At 41.7% G+C, this 24,717-nt stretch overlaps 1 protein-coding gene and 1 long non-coding RNA gene across 4 annotated transcripts in view; one reads left to right on the top strand and one right to left on the bottom strand.

Moving 5' to 3' along the window:
* LOC144084064 (uncharacterized) overlaps positions 1-3,363 on the top strand; it is a 32,202-nt gene extending 28,839 nt beyond the window's left edge. For both annotated transcript variants that reach the window (XR_013303711.1, XR_013303712.1), the window contains exon 4: positions 2,062-3,363. This is a non-coding gene — a long non-coding RNA (uncharacterized LOC144084064). The remainder of the gene's footprint in view (positions 1-2,061) is intronic.
* Positions 725-24,717, bottom strand: ctsc (cathepsin C). Of its 2 annotated transcripts, none has more exons than XM_077612350.1 (9): positions 24,668-24,717; positions 24,367-24,577; positions 21,906-22,051; positions 18,132-18,286; positions 9,222-9,377; positions 6,228-6,346; positions 2,842-2,973; positions 2,361-2,593; positions 725-1,329 (listed from the first exon to the last, which is right to left on the bottom strand). In XM_077612350.1, exons 2-9 carry the CDS (start codon positions 24,524-24,526, stop codon positions 1,063-1,065), a joined length of 1,368 nt encoding a protein of 455 aa, XP_077468476.1. In that variant the 5' UTR covers positions 24,527-24,577; positions 24,668-24,717; the 3' UTR covers positions 725-1,062. The 2 variants fall into 2 exon arrangements, with proteins under 2 accessions (XP_077468476.1, XP_077468477.1); XM_077612351.1 differs by lacking the exon at positions 24,668-24,717 and having other exon boundaries at positions 24,367-24,412; positions 24,506-24,571.

Raw genomic sequence — 24,717 nt, 5'->3', positions numbered from 1 at the left:
GTGACTGACCCGCAGGGGCGCCGTTGGCCGCTGCGTTGCTTAAGATATGAGATGAAATTAAACTTGGTGACACAACAGATAATGCTTGCATTACTTGGTGTTAATATTGTACACGTGTACCTAATGATGTGGCATTCTTACTTTTTTTTTAAAAATTAAGCTAATTTGTTTAAACAGGGGTAGCATGGCATGATTAATTGAAACTCCAGCAACAGAAGGGTTGACTGTTGTGTTTTTAAAGTCAGAAGAAGCCACGAGATTAGAGAGGAAAGAAAGGGAGGAAGGAAGGAAGGAAGAAAGAGAGAAGGAAGAGAGGTGGAAGATGGGAGACAGAGACAGAAAAGGAGAAAGACAGACAGAAAAGGAGAAAGACAGATAGAAAGAAAGAGAGAAAGTGAGAGTGGGAGAAAGAGAGAGGGAGACAGGAAGAAAGGAAGGAAAGGAAGAGAGGAAAGGAAGGAACGAAAGGATAGGAAGGAACAAAGGGAAAGGAAGGAAAGTAATGAACGAAAGGATAGGAAAGAACAAAAGGAATGGAAGGAAGGAAAGGAAGAAAAGGAAGGAAAGGAAGGAAAGGAAAGGAAGGGAAGGGAAGGATGTAAAGAGAGGCAGGAAAGGAAGGAAAGAAAGGAAGGATGGCAGAGCGAGGGAGACAGGAAGGGAGATTTGGCAGGAATGAAGGAAATCCATCAAAGCAATGTGAATACAAAGAACTGCTCGTCAATGGTTATCACCCGTTTTTATTCTGAAAGGCACACGTACATGGGTTGAAACTGATTTATGAACATAACATTGCTTCCCTGAGACAAAACAATATCACTCTGATGAGCAGATATGGTAAACATTTAACATTTCCCTTTAAAGAATCAGACCCTCACATGTGTATGTCCACCCCAAAATAAGAGTGCATACTCCTTAATTGAGGAGGAGCCAATTGGATTCAAAAAAAGCCCCAACATACTTTTAAAAGCAATTGAAAAGTTTAAAAATCCAGTTTGAATGAGAAAGGTCATTAGTTCTCCCTTTCAGTGCATCCTAAAACATCCGAAATTTAAAAAGCCTTCAGAGTTTGGGAATGGGATTGGCTGTGACAGCAATGCTCTCAATGGAACACTCATCGCTTCCCCGGCGGATTCGGAAGTAGCCCTCCTCTCCCCAGCTGGTGCCCCAGCTATTCTTGACCAGCCAGTATTTCTGGCCCGTCATGTGACAGCGGCCGTAGCCCACCAGCAGCACGGCGTGGTTTGTCAGCTCGAAGGGGTTGAGCGACTCCGAGATCCCTGTGTGATGGTAGATGCCTTCCTTGTAGTACATGAAATCCGGATACACCTACAAAAGTGAGACAAAGTTGAAGGGATGGGGAAAATGTCATCGTCATTCGTGATTTATTATATCTTTTGTTTTATGTATAAATGGAAGCTGGACTATCTCAAGTGACAAAATTCAGCAGAAAAGTCATTTGATCATTTGAATGAGAAGTGAGAAAGACGGATGTGAAAAATAATGTCAAATCTAAGTCACATTTGTGCATGTTCTAGTGACATATTAAGATGTTTTATTCATAGATATTAATCATTACATTTTATTATGACTACATCATTTAAGGGTAGTAGACATGCACCATGTGTGATACTGGTGTGTGCCCATAGCAAGCATTTATGATGTCGCTCACTCTGGTCCTCTGTGTGCTCAGGGAGATCGTCTGTATGCCGATATATATGAAAAATTAGAGGGAATATTGATTACAAATCTTCCTTACTTGGCATCAAGAAACTTACTTTATCTGGATCTTGTTACGTTTTATTTGAATACTATAACACGTGTAATTTGATGTATACTATAAGACAGGAGTGCTCAATACATCGATCGCTAGCTGCCAGTCGATTGCTAAGGTACCATTGGTAGATCGTATGACATTAAGGTCTGATCCAGTAAAATAAAAGTGTGTATATGTATATAATTAGACTAGGTGACACAACAGATAATGCTTCCTTTAGTTGGTATTGTACAACATTGTACAAGTGTACCTAATGATGAGCCAGATTCTTCCTTTTTTTTCAGGAAATTCTGGACCTGAGCTGGGAAACCGCGCCATCGCGAGTCCAAGCAAGATTACTACCTTCCCACACTATTTTGGGTCTTGCTGCATGTGGTATATCATCAGCATACATAACTGCTGAGCTTTGTCAGGCGCCCCGGAAAGAAAGAGTAGATCGCGCAACGTTGGCTCCTTGAAAAGTAGATCTTTGCGAAAAAAAGTTTGAGCACCTCTGCTATCAGAGGTATATGGTATTCCTACATCATCAACTCTCCAAAGGCTATCAATCAATATTTTGAGAGGAGTGAAAAATATTTGATACCTCAAAGGCCACCGCCACGGGGCCATTCTGGACCAGTTCCAACATCATGGTAACCTCACTGCAGCCGCCATAAAATCCCCCCACATAGCTGTATTCTGCTACATAAGTGCGACTGCATTCTTTAGGGACCCTGCAGGGTGTGTTTTTTCCAACATAAGGAAAACAAGATTCATCCACGATACCGAAATCCTGGACGTACTTCCCAATCAGGAAGGGAAAGCCACCATCACAACCTGAAATTTGAGGGAGTATTTAACAGTTTGACTGAGTCAAAGATTGTTCGTTTACTAATAGCCCATGAGTAATAAAAACTTAGAGAGCAGGACTGAACAATTAAAACTGACCAACTTGGCCCAAAATTAATTTCATCTGCTTGTTGTTTTGTCTTTCTATGTTTAGAATCTTAGGCTTAATGATACTGCACATGAAATAAGAATACAATACAACCAACCTTCTAAGGTCTGTGAAACAGTTACCATACCTTGAGAAAATTCAGAACAGGAAACAACTTGTTGGGGGCTGAGAATGGGAGTCTCGCTGTTGTTAGTTCGGATTCGGATACGAGCCTCGAGCATTCCCATGGTGGCAAAGGAGTAGCAGCTACCACATGAAGCTGAGAAAAGAAAATATATTTTAAAATTGAATATATCTCTGCACATGCACACAACACGCTTTCTCGTTCTAGTGGCCTTTGAATACTAGTGAAAAAGCGTCAGGATGGCAATAAGGAACTGGTGGGGCAGTTCTGAGGAAAAGGCTCTTTGTGTCCTATAACTAATGTGAAAGTTTTTCTCAGAGTTCTCATTCATATTCTGTCCCGCTTATCCACACAAGGGTTGCGGGGGATGCTGCGGCCTATTCCAGCCAACCACAGGCAACAGATGGGGTACACCCCGAACTCGTTGCCAGCTAATCGGAGGGCACAATGAAACGGAAAGCCACTCACGCTCACAACCACACCGCAACTAACTGGGAATCGAACCCAGGCTGCTGAACCGAAGTCCGGCAAACAGAGCACTGCACCATCAAGTGGCGAGTTCTTATTAAAAGCAATTACATTCACCGTTTGATAATTGGTTGCAAAGTGGGCAATTAATTCCATACAATATTATGTTTGTTAAATGGCACTAACACAAAATGGCCGACAAGTGAAAATAGCTGTCTTGATTGGCTAGGAGTGTCATGTGCAAGTTTGGGCATCCCTATTTATTTTCAACATTTTCCTTAAGAAATCATTGCTTGTATAAATCATCAAATTCAGTAAAACATATTAAATAACAAAAAACACAGTTACAAATATAGTTATAGGACTTGAGGAAAATGTTCAATAATTATTTCAACAAAAGAAACCAAATGCATAAATTGGGTACACGGTCGGTTGGTCGCCGGTCTTTTGGTCGCCCGGAAGGTTATTGATAATTACCATTTAAATCGTTGCTCAAATTCCCTAAATACAAACTGCAAATTACTATTTAGTCATACTTAATGCCCTAGTAATTATTAGGCTAAAGAAAAGCTCAAAATTTCCCGGACTTTTATTGTTTTTTGTTGGAGAACTTGTTAAGACCCTGACTGACGTACCTTCTTAAAGGGACAACGCATGTACATACAAACTCTTATATACTCACACGTCGGCTCAGTGAAACTGCTCATGGCCATTGTTGGCTTTTATTGATGTGTAGACCGTGTTGTTTTACCTTGTTTTGTCGCCGGTCTTTTGGTCGTCCGTTGTCGCGGTCGGGGTGACCAAAAGACCGGCGACCAAAAGACGGCGACCAATCGACCGCACACGATAAATTATGGGCACACTGTTGTTTCTTGATTTAACAGTGAAATGTCCCTGTGGTCATGTAATCAAGTGGTTACTAACCATATACTTTATAATACTAACCACCAGGGGTGGGCAAACTATTCTACAAAGGGCAGCAGTGGGTGTGGGTTTACATTCCAACCCATAAAGAGGACAGATTTTAACTAATCTGGTGTTCTACAATTGCAATCAGTGGAAGACACTTCCCTGTGTTTCGTTTGCCACTAAGAAAATGGCGGAAGACAGAGAATTGTCACTCAACTCAACGAGATAAAAAATGGCGGCAAATAGAGCTTTCTTAATGGCCGGAAGACTCTGTGAGGGTAAATTTTTTATCAGAAATGCGAGCCCTGTGCGCCCTTACAGTGGACGGCTTGGCGCTTATTTGAAAATAGAGCTTTCTCGGCAAACTGGACGGCAGAGAGCCTCGGTGATGTTTTTTTTTCAGACGTAATTTTTTCGGTCACTGTCATCATGTTTCATATTTTTCCTGTGCTCATTGGATGCAAGGACGCTTAGGAGGCATTTTTAACGGTGACTCAAAAACCCCAAAAAGCTGGATAAGGCTCGGTGTAGTCTATCTCCACAGGTTATGTGCACAACAGGAAATTCACTTGCAACAGGAGATGGTTTCTCTGCCTTTTTATATAATTCTTCTCCTATAGTGAAATATGGCTTCTTCTTCAGCGCTGAGTGCCACCCAATTCAGCGCCGAAGAAGAAATGGTGCCCTGACTTTCGCCATTTTCTCATTCCCTGTATTTTTATACTTAATATGAAAAACGCAATGTACTGAAGTCGCAAATGTTGAAGCCGCGAAATGGTGAAGGATCACTGTTGAAAAACAATATTGACACACATTTACGCCAACTGCCAATTTTGACTCCTCAATTTACTACCTGGCAGATATGCAAAGCAATAGTCTACGATGTTCTCATGTCTACACCTTTATAGACTCATATGTGCGAACCTCTCAGGCCGTGATCATGAAATATTTAGCAATAGCAAGGTCAAAACATGCTCTGTAGTGACCCGTGCCCAGAATAAAACAGTTGATGAGAAAAATCCATGTTCCAGTGTGAGTTGAAGTCAAGCATCAATGAGCAGCCACCTGACTTTATAGGCTTGGGCGCTGCAGCACAGCACAGAAGCTAAGACTAGAGGGCTTCTAGTCAAACTCTCCAGCCCTTTCCAGATCCTAAAGCACAGACCCACGGAGTAGCTCTCAGACACTCCATCTACTCAGCATGCTTAATCTCACCACTCACATACCAGGCTGTGCCGAAACACAAGAGATCACCGAGACAAGTCGGGCCTGGCAGGTGGGAAGCAAGCTGCTGCTCAGCGTCTACTGCCTGCTCGCCATGCTGCACATGTCTTTGTGCAAGACTTCATCCTGCACGAACAGTACGAATATATATATATATATATATATATATATATATATATATATATATATATATATATATATATAATGTATATATGTATATATATACATACATATACGCATGCATGTATGTATGTATGCATGCATGCATGCATGTATGCATGCATGTAGGTATGTATATACATACATATATATATACATATATATATATATATATATATATATATACACACACACATATATATATATATATATATATATATTTATATATATATATATATATATATATATATATATATATATATATATTTATATATATATATATATATATATATATATATATATATATATATATATATATATATATATATATATATATATATATATATATATATTCATTCTTTCATCTTCCATTCCACGCAAGCGTTACAGGGGTTGCTGGAGCCTAACCCAGCTGACTTCGGGCAAAATGCAGTCCACACCCTAGACTAGACCCTCGCCAGTCAGCCGTAGGGCACACGGAGAGACAAACGACCATCCCCACTCACAATCATACCACCACGAGTGGGAATCGAGCCTGCACCTACCCGCACTGAAATCAGTTTTAAAAAATATGATGAAAAGGAAACTGATTTACAGTCATATTAGGGTTAGCGATAAGTGAATATCACCTTGGTTTCTAACAGGGCTGACAAAGTCTATGCCACCCACGTTCCTCCAATCCCAGTGTTCCGGTAGAGCTGCTGCCAACTTGGCTTCTTGGGCTGTCACAGGAGTAGGGGGAACATGGCTGAAGCACAGTAAAAATACAAACATGGGTCATTATCACAGATATACTCCAATACGGCGGCTTGAGTGGTTAGCACGTCAATCTCACAGCTCTGGAGTCCTGGGTTGAAATCCAGGCCAGTCCACCTGTGTGGAGTTTGGATGTTCTCCCCGGGCTTGCGTGGGTTTTCTCCGGGTACTCCGGTTTCCTCCCATATTCTAAAAGCATGCTAGGTATGTCGAATCTGCATATACAGTTCTCTACTCTACTTACAAAATTAACTTGTTACAAGACTTTTTTCGTAACTTGAAAATTTCGTAAGTAGAGGTGTACTTTATATGTAAATTCTCTAATTCGTTCCATGGTCCTCACACAACTACCAACTAAACCATTTAAAGTTGGTCAAAGTGTCCCAATTTAGTATGAAAGATGTGAGGAAAACCACAAAAATGAGAGAATTATAAGGAAATTATGTATTAATGTCTTAAAATGAATAAAGCATATGAAAATGTGCCATGCACCGCTGAAATATATCCCTCTGTGGCCATTATAGATGTAATACCCGTCCTTGTCCGCCAGATGGGGGCAAGAGCCCGTTATACCAGGGCTGAAAGCCGTCCATTTTGTAGTACATTTTAGACTTTTACGTGTCCCCTGTGTGTTGTGTGTGAAAATATGTGCCACGTTGCATTTGTACAGTTTTTGATCGCTTCATAAAGGGAATTCAAAATAAAATAAGGAGACATTTTTAACGGTGCGAAGGAAATGCATTTACCGTATTTTCACACCTATAAAACACACAGTGTGATAGGGCGCAGTCTCATTTGCGGGTATATTTTCTGTTTTTTGTCAATACATTGGGCGCTTCCTCCAATAGGGCGCTAGCATGACATTAGACTAGCGTATGCTATGCTAGTCGCTAGCGTACCTGTGTTATGCTAGCCGCTAGCGTATTTTATGCTATCTGCTAGCATATGTTATGCTAGCTGCTAGCATATGTTATGCTAGCTGCTAGCGTAGGTTAGGCTAAGCGCTAGCGTGTTTTTTAAAGACAGCGCGAGCAAAACTTTGATAATGCTTTATTGAGGTAAAAGGTGCACTCTGATATAAAGAGTTCAGCGTTTAACATGCTAGGCTCCATTGTCAGTCAGAGTTGTGTATTCCGGGAACTTGATTCCAGCTTTGGTGAAAGCTCGAACAGTGCTGGCCAACACTTGAGCCTAGTCATCCACAATCCATTGTAACTAGGGACATGCATCGCTCCCAAGCCTTTGATTCTCCTCGCTGTCATATCGGCATTGACAATTAATTCCAAATCATCACGTAACTCGTGCGACGCTGCCTGGCCAAACTACAGTGTTGGCCATCCGTTAGCAATCCATTAGCAAAGCTGTTAAACTGTGTTCGATCCATGGCTTTCTGTCCATTTGCCAAGCGTTCACACCCGTATTCTGTTGTCATTCACGTCAGGCATTTCCTCTGTATAGCTCTAATATGCTGTTTCTTTGAGTATTGAGTGTGTTTTTGAGGGTTAAAAGCGCTGCAAGCACACGGAAGTCAAATGCCTTGCCACTCCACTGGGATGTTTAGAATGGATTTACCGTAATGCTTGGAATGGGCGGGGAAGCTATTTTTAGGGTGAACGTCCGCTGGGTTGATCGCAATAAGTAAAACCAGTCACTCAAGCGGTCAGGGCCATACAGGGCCAAAAATTGAATTTAGTGCACAGACAAGACGCACCGACTGATTGGGCGCATCGACCATTTTAGAGAAAATTTTAGACTTTTAAGTGCGCTCTATAGGTGTGAAAATACGGTACTTTTTGGGGAATTTCGTAACTTGGATCTTGAGTCACTCATTTGCATATAAAAAACTGAAACTTTCGTACCTAGAGGCATTCGTAAGTAGAGGTATGACTGTAAAACGGTATTGTTCCAGTTCAGGCGTTCTGGTGGTTAATGGTGTCAAATGCCTTTTTAGATCAATGAAGACTGCACCAATGACTATCTATTTTTGATTTTATGTTTTCTAGAAAGAAAGCAAACCACCGAATGATGTTTTCTAAAGCCGAATTACAGCCTGTTAAGGGTGTATGGACTGCTGTTAATATGATTCACAATTTGCTCCTCTACTATCTTTTCCAATACTTTGAGACGGCTGGAAGGATGGTTTCGGTCTGTAGTTGTTGGTTATTGCGGGGTTTCCTGATTTGAGAGCAGGTGTGACAACTGAGGACTTCCAGGTTTCAGGGAAGAGACTCTCGTTTGTGGATTTGTTTACAATAGTGGTTAATGGAGCTATGAGAGATTCTTTGTGGTATTTCAGAAATGTTACATCCGTATTAAATGCATATTTTGCTTTGCGGGGTTGCTGGAGCCTAATCCAACTGTCTTTGAGCAAAGCAGACTACACCCAAGACTGGTTGCCAGTCAGTTGTAGGGCACAGAGAGAGATAGACAACCACTCACACTCCCACCGAGTGGGAATCGAATCCAGACTGCCCGCACCAAAGTCAGTCGGAAGAACCACTGCACCATCGGGTGGCCTCGATTTAATATTAAGAGAGGAAAAAATATTTTGTCAGTAGTGAATTTGTCAATACAATACAGCTGAGTATTGGAATTGCTATTGGGACCCAAAAAATTATACTAAGACTTAATGGTACTTTTTATCATTCAAAACACTAAGACATGCTTTTCACACTTTAATGCCATATTATCTTTGCTATTCTGGGACACAAATGAAGTTTTATGGTTTGCAACTAGGTTTTACAGGCCACCTGATGGTGCAGTGGTTCAATGCAATGATAAATACTTGGAAAATGAGTTTGTCTAATACTGCAAACTGAAGAGTTGGATGTTTTTCAAATGTATGTGAAAAGAGTGTAGAAACTAACACAGGAATATGGGATGCTGGTCCCCCTGCTTTGTAGAGTAGGTCCCGCAGGGAGTAAGTCTTATATTCTGGGTAGGAGACAGCCTTCCAAGAATTCTGGGCTGAGTTAATTGACTCAATAAGGTCCTGGTTCAGAGTAAAAGGCATGTTGAGGAATCTGAAAAGATAAAGAAAATGTCAGAGCCTGTACTGCTTCAAGGAATCACTCAAACAAAGCAGCCAGTGTAAAGTCATACGGTTTTCTGAGGCTTGATTGGACCATTTGATAGCTTAAATTTTGATAGTCCATCAGATAATGGTCACACAAAAGTTTTTCAAAGTAAAACTCATTAGTGGCACATGTGAAAAAAACATTTAGTCTCTTCTAAAGAATTCACATGAATGCACAATGACAGGGGGGAATGCAAGTACACAAGTACAATTATCAAGAAGTGTATTTATTAAATATCACAGTTATAGGTATATTAAGACTGTAATGTATTAATATCTAAAACTAATCTATAAATAAAAAATGTAAATACTTTGTGTACTGTACTTACAGTGAAAATAGTTCCTTTCCGCTTTATTTAAATAATTTTAAAAAACGGCTTATTGGGAGCTTTAGTCCAAGTGCTTGTCAGATTTGAGAGGCATTGGATCATCGATGGAATCTTCAGGGGGTGCCATAGGGACACCAGGAGGAGCTTCTTTCTGTGAGAGGTTTTTGGCACACAAGGAACATGGCGACCACCGTGTATTTTTTTGGTACAAATATGCTGTTTTACAAGTACATGTCACTGTCAAGACGATTGCCAAATTCAATAGCTGCGACCATGTTGTCATCAATCTCCTGGACCAATTGTCGCAAGCTGTGTGCCACATTGAAGATCTCCTGCAGATGTCTTAAACAAAGGAAGACCACGTTCTTCATCCCCATTCTCGTCATTGTCCAATGGCTTTACACTGTAATGGGATCAATTCTACAAGGGCCTCATCAGTTTGGATGCAGGGTGGGTTATGGTACATGTGCTGACGTCCTCTCGTCATGCCAGCTTCATGGCCGTATCTACATCGTAAATCCCTCATAATGCTAGTTCATTTTTTATTCCGGGAGGTCTTATTCCACACGGAAAAACATTTTTTAAATTTATTCGCAGCATACAGAGCTCTCGCGTGAAAAAACACGTGTGCACCTCCAGAGGGCAAGAGTGTTCACTTACCGTGTGCCTCCCTCTTAACTGCACAGCGGACCCCATTAACATGGTTCCTACCAGCTGAATTATGCAGAAAAGAATGCCACTGTGTAGATTCATTTATTCAGCAATGGCGTGCTATGCCTTTAGCATATCAAGGATCAATATTTCTTTTCTCAATCCTATCGTTATTTACCAACATCTGCGAGGCAAACTTTTCCTACAGTCGCCACGACTTAATTGCTATCGGAAGGAGATGCGATATATCCGATGTCACAACGAACTACCAACGAACCTACGATATCCCCGAGGGCATCTCGAGACCTCCGGGATCTCCGTGGATAGTCAGCCCACTCAAAGCACGTCGAAGGAGGCGAAGGCGGCGGAGAAAAAGGAGGCAAAAGCGCGGTTGTCGGGCGGGCCTTGCTGCTAAGCTAAGTCAACAACCACACCGAGCACCGCTTCCGAGTATCTTTTTGACCAACGCCAGATCCATCACCCACAAAATGGACGAGTTGGAACTTCGAATTGCCACCAACAGCTTTGTTAAGAACTGTAACATTATCCTCATCACGGAAACGTGGCTACACCAGCAAATCCCTGACGCTGCGGTTTCGCTAGCTAGCCGAACGCTTTTTCGGAACGATCGTTCAAAGGAACTAACAGGCAAAAGCAGAGGAGGAGGACTTTGCTTGTTCATACATAATGAATGGTGTGGTGACAGTAGGATCATTGACACTCACTGTTCCCCGGACTTAGAGCTATTGGCAGTACGATGTAGGCCCTACTATCTACCGAGAGAGCTAACTGTCGTCATAGTAACGGCGGTCTATATTCCTCCTGATGCTAACGTCAACACGGCATTAAACCTCCTGCTAATGGCTGTAAACAAACAACAGCTTGACCATCCCGATGGAGTCTGTATTGTTGCTGGTGACTCCAACAGAGCATGTTTAAAGACTGTTCTACCTAAGTTTATCCAATACGTAAAATGTCACACGAGGGGAGACAAAACTCTTGACCATGTTTATTCTAACATTAAACATGCTTACAAAGCCACTTCCCTCCCTCACCTAGCTGGATCAGATCACCTCTGTCTAGCCCTCACCCCAGCATACACTCCATTCCGGAGGCTAACAAGGCCACAAATAAAGACAATAAAAACTTGGCCCGAGGATGCCCTTTCTCAGCTGCAGGACTGTTTTTTCCGCACCAAGTGGGAACTCTTTGAACACGACAACCTCCAGGACTATACGGACGCTGTACTTTCCTATATCAAAAACTGCATGGACAATGTCACTAGAAATAAACAAATACGGGTTTTTCCAAATCAAAAACCCTGGATGACCAAGGAGACACTGGCACTCATCAAATGCCATAACACCGCTTTCAGATCAGGGGACAAGATGAAATATAGAGCTGCCAGAGCTGATCTGAAAAGAGGCATTAAAAAGGCCAAGGCAGAATATACTAAGAAAATTGAGGAGCACTTCACAGATAATAACCCAAAGAAGATGTGGCAGGGAATACGACATATTACCAAGTACAATAACAATAATATGTCTGTTAACGCAGATGCCTCACTAGCGGAGGAACTGAACCGTTTCTTTGCCCGCTTTGAGACTGACAAATCAGACCCAGTCTCAACACCCCCGCCACTACCCTCCAGGAAGAGGAAGTGAGACTGGAAATGCGGTCTGTGAATACCAGGAAGGCTGCTGGATCTGATGGAGTACCTGGGAAGGTGCTCAAAGCCTGTGCTGGCCAGCTGGCTGGAGTCTTCACAAAAATCTTCAATTGTTCCCTGCAACAATCCATCATTCCATCCTGCCTGAAATCTGCCACCATTATTCCTGTCCCCAAAAAGCCAACCATCGACAGCATGAATGATTATAGGCCTGTTGCACTCACGCCTGTGATCATGAAGTGCTTTGAAAAGTTGATAGCCCGCCACATCAGGAATACAATCTCTCCCTAAGTTGACCCTCACCAGTTTGCTTATAGAGCTAACAGGTCCACTGAGGATGCTATCACCTTTGCTCTACATACAGCATTGAGCCACCTGGAACACCATGGGAATTACGTGAGGATGCTTTTCATTGACTATAGCTCAGCCTTCAACACCATGAAACCGGACATTCTGACTAACAAACTCTCCCACCTCGGACTATCCTCCTCCATCTGCTGTTGGATAAAGAACTTCCTAACCAACCGACCACAAACTGTTAGACTTGGTTCCCACCTTTCTTCCTCCATTACACTGAGCACTGTCTCCCCTCAAGGCTGTGTACTGAGTCCTCTTCTGTACTCCCTGTACACTTATGACTGTACACCAACCCACCAGTCCAACTACATCATCAAATTTGCTGATGACACCACTGTGGTCGGACTCATCTCAGAAGGGGATGAGGCGGCCTATAGAGACGAGGTCAACAAACTGTCTTCGTGGTGCTTGATGAACAACCTCACACTGAACAACAAAAAAACTAAAGAAATATTCCTGGACTTCCGAAAAACAGAGCACAGATCTGGCCCCACACCTCATAAATGGAGTTCGTGTAGACAGAGTCCAGTCCTTTAAATTCCTGGGGGTCCACGTCACGGACAAGCTCTCCTGGTCCACAAACACCACGGCAGTAGTGAAGAAGGCCCAGAAACGACTCCATTTCCTGAGGGTACTCAGGAGGAACAACTTGGACACTAAGCTTCTGGTAACCTTCTATAAAGTCAATGTGGAGAGCATCCTGGCATACGGCATCACAGTGTGGTACGCTGGTAGCACGGCAGCAGACAAAAAGGCCATGCAGAGAGTGATCAACACTGCCCAGGGGATCGTCGGCTGCTCTCTGCCCTCACTGGAAGATATTGCTAGCCCTCGTTACCTCAGCAGAGCCGGGAACATTGTTGGGGACCCGGACCACCCTGGTCACGACCTGTTCCAGCTGCTTCCCTCTGGCAGGCGCTACCGGTCTCACAAGGCACGGACAAAGAGGCTTAAGGACAGCTTCTTTCCCACAGCCATCAGGACTCTAAATTGCAGTAGCACGACACACAATCCCCTCTGTGTAACAACTTCGGGGTGAGGAAAGATGAAGGACGTTGGGGCGACGATCTGCCTCCTGCTGGCTGACTAGGTAAGTAGGCAGACAGTGGGAGGTAAGTGAAGTGATCCATTTTATTCTTTGTTGGCATCGGTGAGGCAAACCTTTCGCAGTCGCCGGGAGTTGGTTGCGCTCGGGAGGTGATGCGATGTATCCATCACGGCAGAATGCCAGCAAGTCTGAAACTATCACTTGGTTGGGCTCTTGCCTGAGAAAAGTGCACTTTGTGGAGAAGCACCTTCAATTTCGTCATACGCAGCTGGGTATGATGACAATTAGGCTTTTGTCTAGTCAATGATGATGACAAGCCTAAGTCTGATTTTATTTTTTATTTATTTATTTAGGAGGCATTTTCAACGTCGACTCAAGAAAATTGTCTTTCTCTACAGCCCTGCAGTAAAACAGAAAATGGCAAGACATCGTGCACCTCTGCCCTTTTATATAATATTCAGTGCGTCATTCTTCTACGGTGAAATATCGCTTCTTCTTCGGCGCTTATCTCCTGTCTTCCGCTTGCGAATTTTAGCGTGGATTTTTACATTTTTATGAACTTTTTTAAATATTTAAGATGAAAGACTGCGATGTGCTGATCCTGCGAATGTTGAAGCCATGAAGTGGAGAAGTAACGGCAAAGACATTTTCCAATGGTATGGACTTGTGCATAAGTGAGGGGGAATGACGTAAATATTTGCTAGCTGAGTAAACATACATATACACAGACGTAAACACACAACTTAGAGCTGGATGATGAAACAATAACGATAATGATCATGAAATAATTTTGTCAACAATAACAAAGAAATTATAAAAAACTCAATAAAAATGTGATAATTTTAAACTACAATTACACCACCTGACCACCACAGAGAACGGGGGCGCTGTTGCGAATGAATGCTAGTTCCAGACCAATGCTCAGGAGAAGAGAATGATGCGGAAATGTGTTTTTAGAATTTTGACAATAGAGGCTAACACAAAACATTAACGCAAAAGGAGAATAACAGGGCCAAAATAAGTAATTGTGAGATACCGGACAACACCGAGCCGACCCATGAAAATAATTCTTCCTGGCATTTTCTTTCTTTTTTTAACACCTTATTGCAAATGTCCTTAACCCACTGTTCTCATTTGAGGACAGGCTATACTATTTTTTCTTACTTGATAATCAAAGTGTTTCCCCATTCTATGTTAAATGTTCTGAAAACGTTGCAAAAATCTAAAACTTGTTATCTTGGGTTAAAATGGGTTAAGTTCATCCAACTTTAATTTTTTTGCAAAAGCTCATATGTGAGGTAAATTTCATGCCTGTCAACTTATAAGTCTTTTCCCGTATTTTATACGTTTTTTTATCTTTTCAAATTGTGTACGCGGTATAACAATTTTTGTACTTCAGAGGCACACAAATCAGAAATTTATCTCTGGCTGGAGTTGATCAGCCATGGTCTCAGAGAAGATTAAAAAGTGCAGGAAAAGATGGCGGCGCGCACTGACGCTGCGGCTCTAAGCTCTCCAGTTCGGTGTCGTTCGTTATCTTACAGTCGCCAGGATTTACTCACTATCCGAAGGATATGCGATACATCCGATTTCTTAACACACTCTCCGGGATCTCCGTGGCTAGCCAGCCCACCAAAAGCACGTCGAAGGCGGCGAAGGGACAGGAAACAGAAGCGTGGATGCCGGGCTGGCCTGGCTGCTAAGCTGAAACAACAACCACACCGAGCTCCGCTTCCCAGTATCCTTTTGACCAACGCCCGATCCATCACCCACAAAATGGATGAGTTGGAACTTCGTATTGCTACCAACAGCTTTGTTAGAAACTGTAATATTATAATCATCACAGAAACGTGGCTACACCCGCTTATCCCCGACGCCGCGGTATCGCTAGCTAGCCGAACGCTTTTTCGGAACGACCGATCGAAAGTATTAACAGGCAAAGGCAAGGGAGGTGGACTGGGCATGTATATACATAATGAATGGTGTTGTGACGGTAAAATTATTGACACGCACTGTTCCCCGGATTTAGAGTTATTAGCAATACGATGTAGGCCCTATTATCTACCAAGAGAGCTAAACGTCGTCATAGCAACAGCTATCTATATACCTCCCAATGCTAACGTTAACACGGCACTGAACCTCCTGCTAACGGCTATAAACAAACAACAGCTTGACCACCCCGATGGCGTTTTTATTGTCGCTGGTGATTTCAACAAGGCGTGTTTAAAGACTGTTTTACCTAAGTTTATTCAGTACGTAAATTGTAATACTAGAGGAGACAAAACTCTTGACCATGTCTATTCTAACATCAAACATGCTTATAAAGCCACTTCCCTCCCTCACCTAGCTGGATCAGATCATCTCTGCCTATCTCTCACCCCCGCTTACACTCCACTCCGGAGGCAAACAACGCCACAAATAAAGACAATAAAAACTTGGCCCGACAACGCACTCTCTCAGCTGCAGGACTGCTTTTCCCGCACCGACTGGAAACTTTTTGTACACGACAACCTCCAGGACTTCTGTACTCCCTGTACACCTACGACTGTACACCCACCCACCAGTCTAACGCCATCATCAAATTCGCTGACGACACCACTGTGGTCGGACTCATCTCAGGAGGGGATGAGTCGGCTTACAGAGATGAGGTCAACAATTTGTCTTCGTGGTGCTCGGTGAACAATCTCGCAATGAACACCACGAACACTAAAGAAATAATCTTGGACTTTCGCAAACACGGCACAGATCTGGCCCCACTCCTCATAAATGGAGTATGTGTAGACAGGGTCCAGTCCTTTAAATTCCTGGGGGTCCACGTCACGGACAAGCTCTCATGGTCTACAAACACCACGGCAGTGGTGAAGAAGGCTCAGACACGACTCCATTTCCTCAGGGTACTTAGGAAGAACAACTTGGGCTCCAATCTTCTGAGAACCTTCTATAGAACCACTGTAGAGAGCATCCTGGCGTACGGCATCACAGTGTGGTACGCTGGAAGCACGGCGGCAGACAAAAAGGCCATGCAGAAAGTGATTAACACTGCCCAGAGGATTGTCGGCTGCTCTCTGCCCTCACTTGAAGACATTGCCAGCCCGCGTTACCTCAGCAGAGCCAAGAACATCATAGGGGACCCTTACCACCCTGGTCACAATCTGTTCCAGCTGCTGCCCTCTGGCAGACGCTATAGGTCCCACAACGCTCGGACAAATAGGCTTAAGGACAGTTTTTTCCCCACATCCATCAGACATCTAAACTCGCGCTAACATACCACACATTCCCTTCTGCGGCATATGAATAGATGGTTGGTTGGTGATCTGCCTCCTGCTGGCTGACTTGAAGGAAGGTAAGTGGCAGACAGTAAGGTAAGTGTCAGACAGTGTGCGGTAATCGAGAGGTAAGCGACCTGTATCCACAACAGCGGAATGACAAATTACAAGTCCGTAACTTGCACTTATTTAGGTCTTTTGCCGATTAAACGTAGCTTATGGAGAAGCACCATCAATTTCGTCACACGCAGTTTCTGCGTGTGATGACAAGTAGGCTTTTTGTGTTGTGGTAATGACGACATGGCCTATGTCCGATTATTATTATTATTATTAAATGTACATTTGGTCGGACAGTCGCGGTCATAATCCCCCGGTTGACGCTACCCCATTTCGGGCTGGCTCAGGGATCTCCCTGGAGTGCTGCGTTTTTGAGTCTGGTCCCATTCGGACCTAGTGGCCCCTAACCTGCACAAGACACGGGCTGGCCTACACCACGCTGACTACAGCTCAGGCATTATGAAGACACCGCTTTGTTCTGGCCAACAGGAGGCCAATGGAGTGACGAAACATATACATTTTAAACAGGATGTGTTTTTACATTTTGGGGATGTTTGAGTTCGTAACTTGGATTGTTTATCATATCTTGGAACAAAGGGTTTCCCATCAAAGCTTTTCGTAACCTGAATATTTCGTATGTAGAAGCTGGAACGAATTGAAGATTTTTTAATCAAAATGCATCTCTACTCACAAAAAAAGCCAAATTTATGCAGATTCATAACTGTTGAAATGTATTCATTCATTCTTCTGGCTCTGCATAGTTCAAACTGATGACATCTTCGACGATAAGGATTACGGCAGAGGGCGAATGACTCAATGGAAAACAGTAGCTGAGACTTGTCTTTATAGTGCGATGAGTTGGAATACAAAATTGAAAGTGGGTCAGAATATAGTACTGCCTGTATAGTGGAGGGTTTTAAATGTAAGATAATTACCATTCAATTGATCCTATGTGAATGTAGCCGAAGATACATACGTGTCAGGACTGTGTCTCTTGTTTTCTGAGTCACGGGGGAGGGGGGATTTGGCCTTATGATGTTTCACCCTCCAGAACTATTTACTACACTTATATAACATCCAAATTTCTTTGGAATTAATTGTGTACTACAAGGTTGAATGAATAATTATCATTTGCGCTTGTAAAATGTTCTTTCACTTCTCAGGAATGTTCTTGGAGAATGAGGTTTTCACAACTAGTGTCGGCTCACGGCCAAAGTTACTAAATAATATAATTTATATAGCTCATGTAATACAATTGTTCAAGTGGTCAAAGTGTTGTACCGGGTAGATGTTTGTTTCTGTGGTGTTTGTACTTTTTTTTTACCTTGAGCTCAATGCTGATTTATAGGAAACATGTGGTTCTACAGGTTTCAATTTCTTTCCAACAAAGCAGCCCCAGTTGTTGCCTAAGACATCATGCACCCAACCTGGTAGGGTATGGTCACAGTAGCTGGTCACCTTTGGGCCCTCTTCACTGTACTGGAAAAGAAGATCAAAATGCACTTTATATATGCCGTATTTTCCGCACTACAAGGCACACCTAAAAGCCTCCATTTTTTTCAAAAGCTAACTATGCGCCTTATAATCCGGTGCGCCTAATATATGGACCAACATTAAAATTGTTATCACGATAAAATAAAAAAATCAGTCGATAAGCTACATCATCCTCTACAGGTCTCGCAACTATGGTAAGCAGCCTTCAGTGCTCGCCGTCATTCCGAGTGCATTGACAAAAGAACTCCAGCCGCTAGATTGGCGTCAACAGAGCATTCAGCTACGGCAAGCAGCCGCCGAGTCCATTATCCCACTACGTATACAGCGCCGGACAATATACACCACTATCTGCCTGTGGATCTTAAATGCCTGGGCTGATATATCAGTTTCAACTGTGGTTCGAGCTTTCAGGAAGGCAGGAATTGTCCCTCAGCTGCCAGACAACCAAAGCAACACGGACTCGATTAATGACGACTTTGATGAGACGGAGCCTGGGTGATGCTTGCCCCATTCGCCCAGCTGTTCAATTCGGACACCGAAGACGAAGAATTCGTGGGAATCATAGATGAGGAATGAACTGATAAAGTGAGCTTTACATGTCTATGTTCTTTTGTGTTTACAGTTGAATAAGGTTGGTCATATTGTGAATATGGACGTGAACAGCTGAATGTTATAGTGCCTCATTGTGTACGTGAAAGCACTCACGGTTCACCCGCGTGAACATTGAGTTATTATTTGAGTTATTAATGTTATTGTTATTGCTTTGCACTATTACGAGTGTTACTATATTGTGATTGGACTAACGTTAATGTACCGTAACAGCATCAGAATGTTTTTTTACGTGTTTACTGAGTGGAGGAAAAGTTTCCCTCCACTTTGTGATATTAATGCTGTACTGCTGTCACGAAAATACTAATACTTTACCACGGAGAAAATAATAAAACAGTTGTTTATTCATTTTGGGAGTGAATGGAATTGTCAGAAAGCTGATTTGCAATCTATTAATAAAGTTTGACTGACCTATCTGACCGATTTGTTGACATTCCTTTTAGCACAGCACCGTCTAATGGCTACATATTAACGTAACTCCAGCCTCTACTGTAGCGCCTTATAATGTGGTGCGCCTTATATATGGAAAAAGCTTTAAAATATGTCATTCATTGAATGCGCGCCTTATAATGCAGCGCGCCTTATAGTGTGGAAAATACGGTACAAATAAACTGCAACGCAAAGCAGACAAGGATGAAAGTCAGCAATCACATGGGTTTGAAATTAAATGGGACAAACTATTTTCTCAAAACATGTATCACGTGAGAGCGAGCAGCAACAATTCATATCAATGGGTTGTCAAGATGCTGAATGGACTTTGCTTTGTTACAGTAATGTATACAGGCACACCGGCACAGCAATTGACAATCAGGTTTAAATAGCCTTACCTAACTATAAAGCAGTTCATTAAAATATTGGATAAATGATAAGACAGAGGCGGTCCGGGCAAATTTTGTACCCTGGGTGGACAACTCTCTCGCTCCCACCCCCCAAACCCACAGTCAAACTCCACCCCCAACGTACAAACGGAAGAATACATTATCATATTTATGTTCATCAAATACACGCTTAAATACAAGCATAGGGCTTGTTTCACATATAATTTTAGCATAAAAAAATATTTTGACCCAATACAGTAGTACAAATGCGCCTACATATAAACACAAATAAAAAATGCACAAACAAAAATAGAATAGAATAAATTAAAATAATAAAATAGTTAAAATAACTAACATCATCTGAATTAATTGCTTATATTGTAGCAGATGTATTAGATGGCTTTTGCACTTGGAATTAAATTGTGTTCTGGTCCCTCGGGGCTTCCCTTCCCTAATGTGGCCAGGTTTGTGTGATTGGTAATTGGCCCTTGTGTGTGTTTAAACCCCTCTGTCTGACATGCCTGATGTGGGAGTATTACCTAGTGTTTCGTTTGGTCCCTTTCATCTAAGTCATGTTTTTGCCTCTTCCTCAGTGTGCGTACTCTCCGCTCAGTTTTGATTCTGATTACCTTGTCCCAGTCTTTGGACTGACCACTTTGCATTAAAATCCTGAGTTGTATGTGACATGTTGAACTGTTTAATTTCCACCCCATTAACGATTGCATGTTGGGGATGTGCAACTAGTTTTGACTGGATGTATATCGATATTCGATTATTGATGCCTTGATGCACGTACCTTGACCAACACGGGAGATCTTCTTCATATCAGTAAAGTTAAGATTGAGGAAGCAACAACGAATCACTATTGTGATTATTTCTACTAGTGTTTCAAGGTATGCTGGTTGTTGTAGAGGCCGGTTGAGTTTGTTGTTTACAATATACACTGTACACTGTTTAGCGTGTGAGAGAGAAGATAATGTTTAGTAATGTTTATCTACTTTTGAAGTGTGAGCGTGAATGTGCAAGTCCCGGGTCATGGACATGTATGTAGCATTCAGTACGCTACCTTCGGCCGCCATTAACCTGTATAGTGTCCATGACGGTTATAGCAAGGAATTTATGTTATCGATATTTCATTGTTTACCCTGTCGAATAGTTGAGAAGGACTTCTCAACGTTGTAAAAAGAAAAGATAAAACAAGTTATGATTGTACATTATGTTTTGGGTTCTAACGTGTTGCTAACATATATACAAAACCCATAATATACAATTACACCCATATATATATATGGGTGTAATTGTATATTATGGGTTTTGTATTTATATATATATATATATATATATATATATATATATATATATATATATATATATATATATATATATATATAGGTGTAATTGTATATTATGGGTTTTTGTTCTGACGTGTTGATAAATATCAGTAAAGTTGGATTGAGGAAGCAACAACGAATCACTATTGTGATTATTTCTCCCTGTGTTTCAAGCGTAAATACAGGGTTCAACATGTACACCAACACCTCTCTCGCCTTTTTCCCTGCTTCTCGCATCCTGGGTTCAACTTCGCTTTGCACTCGAGGCAAATCATGACGCTGGGTGATTGGGTTGAACCTAAAATGTGACTTTTCTGGTCTTCTGTGATTAGTAATCATCAACGACATTATCATAAGAATTTTGTTACAATAGGAAAAACCTTTAATTGCATGACACTTTACTGATGGTAGAATGAAGGCAATGCCCCTTCTGCAATCTCTACCGCAGAACACATGGTCTATGCAGCGAACTTGACGTGGCAAGAAGGATAATAGTCTAGACAACTGGTAATATAAATTTTCTAAAACTTGGAAGTGGGCTTTCGTGCACCACCAAATAGACAGCAGTCGCCCAGATAGATGTGTGATAACAAAAAAGAAGTTGAATCCTGAGAAATCATGAAGTATAAGTGAAGTACAATGGTATTTGAAATATTAGACATGATTTATATTAAAGTAACACTGAAAGTGTAATGGCAAGGTAAAAAATATAAATAATAAAAATCAGATATCCTCTGATCCATATCAGACATCTTGCAAATTTAGATAGCAACATTAAGAGATTAAATGGCTCTACCACATCATTATAGGCTTAACAACAACAACAACAGAGCATGCTTCTTTTACCTTGAAGAATGCAAACCATTTGTAGCCATTAATGACAATTTCAAATCCCTGGTTGTAGATTAGGGTGAAAAAGCCGATGTTTCCCAGTTCGTCTTTGGCCACAGACAGCTTGTCAAGTGTAAGCATCACCATGTTTTCACCTGTGGCTGAAACAGACAGTGTGTTGATTGACTGGTTAAAATTATTGTTTATAACTTCTATAATATACAGATTTTTCCCCTATACCTTCTATACCTTTTACAGAGAGTGGCTTACCACTGTGTGCGTCATACATTTCCTCCTAGTTCTCCTGCCTTTGTATGGTTTTGTTTCCTGGTGTCATAATTTATGTACTTTGTGTCTTTAGCTTACTTGCCGACTGGGCCGTGCTGTTTTGGTTGTACTTTGTTACCCACATTGTGCGATACCTTAGTTTTGACTTTTTTGTGGCCAGTTGTGCTTCTCCTAAGTATACTTATATTTGGTTATGGATTTTTTTTTTGTTCTCTTATAGTCACATTTTTTGGCATTCTCCCTTTGCTTAATAAATACTATTATGTCTGTGCTGGGATCCCCTTTAACAACTTTACGTTGTTATATACTGTATAAATTCACAAGTCTGTGGCCCATTTGGCTTTGCGCACGCTGATCAAGTGTTATGCTTGTATTGTCACTCGGTTGCGTCGCTTGTTACACATGTGTGACTTCCGGATGTGGATGTGTTTTCTTTCTAGACGTTTCAAAGCCTAGCAGTGGACCAGTATCATAAAACTAAAAATTGGTTGTGAGCAATGTTCCCTCTAATTTTTTGTTTGTCTAGGCAGAAAGACAACCTCCCTGAGCACACTGAGTACCGGTGTGAGCAACATCATCATTGCTCGCTATGGGCACACACCAGTATCACACCTGCCATAAGCAGGTGTATGTCTACTATACATAAATGATTTAGTAATAATAAAATGTAATGATTAATATCTATGAATGGGCGGCCCGGCGGATGAATGGTTCGCGCGTCGGCCTCACAGCTAAATTTTTTTTTTTTAAATGGGATTTTATTTTGTGCGCTCCATATGATTTGCTGTGCGCAGAGAAGACGAGAGTAGTGCGCAATTGCGCACGTGCAGCTTGGAGGGAACATTGGTTGTGAGTCCAATTGCCCAGTTCAGGTGGAGGGAAAAAACCCATATTTGGAAAGTTTCTTTGAAGCTGAAACACACCCACTGATATTCAAATTAACGCACACTTTTGCCTATTGGAAAAGAATATGAACTGGGGTCAAATATCAAGAAGGTGTTGTTCTTGCAATAAAACCACATGTTTGTAGAAACCGACCCTGAGTCTCAGTTTGTCTTGTATGTGTCTGTCTGGCCTCCAAATACACTCCAGAACAGAAAACAGCCACGTGGGGTTGTAGATAGGAGATCGAAAAAGAAAAACGCCAATGCCGTTTTTTTATAACAGCAGGCGTAGGAAGTGTAGTGATGTGTATGAACCCATTGACATGAACGATCTGCCTCGCAAACAACAGAAACTTCTTGTCTTTAACAAAATGATTGATTGGGTCAAAAGTGAGTACTATTTTGGCAGGTAAGGTGACAGTGTTGGACACTGAACCCAAATGATTCTGTTGTTATTATTTTTTTAATAAACAATCCTTTTTGAAAGCAGATAATTACAAAGCAGGAAACATGAAGAAAAAAAGGTATAATAACCGTATTAGACTATTTTAATGTGTAGTAATTACAGTAAGTTATGAGTTATTCCGCTGGCTATGGAGTTAAATTAGAAATATATCATCTTTAGAAGTGTAACACTATGCTTGTAAGTCAAAGAGTTGTACATATAGCTTTTGTGCAAGCAGAAACTCAATGAAATAAAAAAATACTAATAATTGGTGAAGATTTTAATAGTAGTCAAAGGTAACAATACTTTCATTTTTTTAAAGTGTCCCTAGAGCAGGGGTCGGGAACCTTTTTGACAGAGAGAGACATAAACAATTAATATTTTCTAATGTTATTTCTTGAGAGCCATTCTCGGAATTGAAAAGTAAAAATAAATGAAAGTGTAATATTTTTTTTTTTGTCATTTCATCACTTTTAACGTACAAAAAGTCTCTGATTTCTTTTGACAACATTGTTATGTGGTGGCTTACAAAATCAGTATCAATGATATTATGCATGCAGAAGAGTAATAAAAAACAAAATTATGATTAAAATAGGGGTACAGGTAGTGTCGACGCCGCAGTGACGCTCTTGTTAGTGCATTCGGGACTCGGCTCTCTCACCAATGATTTCCATATTTTACCTCACAGGTTAGTGGAGAGCCATATGTACCCATGGAAAGAGCCACATATGGCTCCCGAGCCATAGGATCCCTACCCCTGCCCTAGAGTAACAGTAAAGAACAACTGAAACTCTTAACGTAATTATGACTTGATGCTGGAAAGAAAGTGTAGTTAGCAGTTGTTAAAACTCTTTGGTACCTTCACCGGAGCAGTTGACGATCTTGTCTTGGCCCCCGTTAGACACCTTGAAGACCCACGTCCCCACTAAGTCATCATATGTGCAGTTGGCCGGGGTGTCCCCCCAACACACTTCGGCACAAACCACTAAAATACACACCAGTGCGCTACTTAACTGCATCTCGACTTGACACTCAAGCAAAGTTAAGTAAGATGACTTCTTCCTGCTCCCCTCAAAAGTACGCAGCGAGCTAATTTGAGTACTGCTCAACTTTTTAAAATCAAAGAGACCGTTGCCGCGGGAGACAAGATATACCCCTACCTGTTTCCGGAAGTAGTTGAATGATCAAAAGTGCCAAATGAGATTATACG

This window comes from Stigmatopora argus, chromosome 10 (genome assembly GCF_051989625.1).
Source record: "Stigmatopora argus isolate UIUO_Sarg chromosome 10, RoL_Sarg_1.0, whole genome shotgun sequence".
In the NCBI taxonomy this organism is placed as follows: Eukaryota; Metazoa; Chordata; class Actinopteri; order Syngnathiformes; family Syngnathidae; genus Stigmatopora; species Stigmatopora argus.
This window is presented reverse-complemented; position numbering and strand designations above follow the sequence as displayed.

What these genes read in the sequence shown, in the direction of transcription:
- ctsc (XM_077612350.1), bottom strand. Translation starts at nt 24,526, where the DNA reads ATGCAGTTAAGTAGCGCACTGGTGTGTATTTTAGTGGTTTGTGCCGAA. An exon ending in CGTCAACTGCTCCGGTGAAG is followed by an intron (nt 22,052 to 24,366) that starts GTACCAAAGAGT and finishes TGTCTGTTTCAG; the next exon opens with CCACAGGTGAAAACATGGTG. An exon ending in AAATCAGCATTGAGCTCAAG is followed by an intron (nt 9,378 to 18,131) that starts GTAAAAAAAAAG and finishes TTATCTTTTCAG; the next exon opens with ATTCCTCAACATGCCTTTTA.